The 2619-nt window shown below is 34.1% G+C and overlaps 1 protein-coding gene across 1 annotated transcript in view; it reads left to right on the forward strand.

Moving 5' to 3' along the window:
* The window catches only part of LOC107697986 (delta-aminolevulinic acid dehydratase-like), an 18162-nt gene extending 16086 nt beyond the window's left edge, over positions 1-2076 (forward strand). Inside the window, exons 11-12 of the mRNA XM_016498895.1 lie at positions 1229-1358; positions 1570-2076. Coding sequence (XP_016354381.1) covers positions 1229-1358; positions 1570-1628 — 189 coding nt within the window. The 3' untranslated portion in view covers positions 1629-2076. The remainder of the gene's footprint in view (positions 1-1228; positions 1359-1569) is intronic.
* The last annotated feature ends 543 nt before the right edge of the window (positions 2077-2619 follow it).

Consider the following 2619-nt stretch of genomic DNA (forward strand, 5'->3'; position numbering starts at 1 on the left):
TCGAAAAGAACAAAACACAAACCTTACGATTACAGAATGTAATGCATAATAATGTATAGTGAAGATGTAGGCCTATTCACGGCTATGAATTGAAACGGATTAAGCTCCGCACGTGCAGTGGTTAAAATGACACTATTTGTTCGGTACAATTTTCGGTACGAATAAGTGTACCATTACACCCCTAGAAAACATTTAAAACACCAAAACTGCACTTACCTGAATAAGAATGTGTCTGGGCAAAGGCTGTTCTTGTAACTAGGGAGCTTTTTCATCATCTTCTTCTTTTTTAACGGCGATTGAAAGAGGAAGCAGAGCGGAAAATAACGGATATATTTTCAAAAGTTCAGTAATCCACCAATAGGAATAAGGGAAGACATTCCATGACTTTTCCAGGTTTTTCATGACCGTACGAACCCTGTTTAAAGGAGTAGTTCACTCAAAAATAAATATTTGTGGGAAATTTACTCACTTTCAGGCCATCCAATATGTAGATGAGTTTGTTTCTTAATCATAATAGATTTTGAGAAATGTAGTATTATATCACTTACTCACCATAGGATCCTCTACAGTGAATAGGTGCTGTCAGAATGACGGACACAATCCAAACAGCTGATATTATCCATAATATTGCTATCTGCAAGTCATCTCATCTGAATCAGGATAGAAATGTGCACAGATCAAGCACACTTTATAAGGAAATACAGTTCTAAACAAATATGTGCATTTTGATGTGAAAGGCAAAAAGGGGATGTCATTTTTACTTGAAGTGTTATTACAGATTATGGCCTGGTATTTTGGCCAGAAGTGACCGTTTACAGTTAATACGCCTTAATGATTAATTTGTTTGTCACAAGCATGCAGCTTTTCACTTTACAAGACATTAAGGAGTCGTGACGATTTCTTATGGATTATTGTGATGTTTTTACCATCTATTTGTATTCCCCTTTCTCAAAGTCTTTTCTGATGAAGAAACAAACATATCTAAATCTTTAATGGCCCGAGGTGAGTCAATTTTCAGCATTTTTGGGTGCACTGTTGCTTTAAGTTTGCTTTAACATGCCAGGAAGGTTTGTTGGAACTGAACTCATCTGGACAGTGGCCCTCTAAAAGCAAAGTGTCTTAAAGCACTCCAGACAGTTTGTGGCAAAAACTAAACAATGTAATTTATAAATTGGGTCTAATGTTTTTTGCTTGTCTTAATACCCTTGTGTTCTCTGTCTCCCATCAGCACCCTACTCATCCGCTGGCAGTGTATAATGTATCAGGCGAGTTTGCCATGTTGTGGCATGGAGCTGAAGCTGGAGCTTTTGACCTGCGCACTGCAGTTATGGAGGCTATGACTGCTTTCCGTCGAGCAGGTGAGAAGGGCAACAGGGATAAAGTAATTTTTTTGAATCTGTTGAGGCCAGGTTCTCCTAAATTGCATAAATATAACAATTGCAGTGCTTTTTGGGCAGGACCTTGGTGTCTTTTACTTTTTAATATCTATTTTAATGCCTCAAAAATGGATGTTTTACATGTAATACTAAATACTCAGTAAGTATTTTCACACTATTTTCTTTCTTTCAGGAGCTGACATCATTATCACCTACTACACTCCACAATTACTCACATGGTTAACAGAGTAATATGTTGGTTCTCCTATATGAATGAACTTCTGCTGTCTACTGTCTCACCCTGAGATTGAAAATTAGGACTTCGAAGTAAATTTGATAAGCAAATATTACTACACAAATCAACAACTTTTTAAAATTTGATTTATGTATCTAGTTATAAACACATTCAATAAGCTTTGGTTTTTATACTTTTCTCTAATTTTGGCAAGCTTTAGTATTTTTTTTTTTTTGTGTACAGATGTTAAATTGGTAATTTCTTTCCTAAATAATGTGATTACATCACAGATTTGTTGTCATTTTAATGTGCTTCTATAACACTGGAAATAGACCTCAGGTTTGTAATTACAGCTGTTTTGTTTTCAAATCAATGTACTAATAATCACATTAACATCACACTAATATTTTCCATTTTAAGTTTTACATCGTTTCATGTAGTGCATCTTCTAAATGTTTATAACTAAAAAGATATGAATAATGCAAGAGGTAAACATTTGTTTATTATAGTTTAATAAACATTGTTTCCATGTCTCTTATTGACCACTCAGTTTTGTATTATGCTTTATTTACTGAACAGGTTATCAGAAATGCCCATCCCCTTCATAGAGTTTACAAGTAATTCATCATTGCTGTCAGTATATGAAAAATATTGGAAATATGGATTTATCTTAAGTGTTTTAATTCCCAACAGAGTTTCAAAAAGCGCTGCTTATATTACATTTACATTTAGACATTGAGCAGATGCTTTTATCCAAAGCGACTTACAAATGAGGACAATGGAAGCAATCAAAATCAACAAAAGAGCAATTATACATTGGATATATACAGTGGGTACGGAAAGTATTCAGACCCCCTTCAATTTTTCACTCTTTGTTATATTGCAGCCATTTGCTAAAATCATTTAAGTTAATTTTTTTTCCTCATTAATGTACACACAGCACTCCATATTGACAGAAAAACACAGAATTGTTGACATTTTTGCAGATTTATTAAAAAAGAAAAACTG

The sequence above is a fragment of the Sinocyclocheilus anshuiensis genome, unplaced genomic scaffold (genome assembly GCF_001515605.1).
Source record: "Sinocyclocheilus anshuiensis isolate Anshui unplaced genomic scaffold, SAMN03320099.WGS_v1.1 scaffold2152, whole genome shotgun sequence".
Lineage (NCBI taxonomy): Eukaryota > Metazoa > Chordata > Actinopteri > Cypriniformes > Cyprinidae > Sinocyclocheilus > Sinocyclocheilus anshuiensis.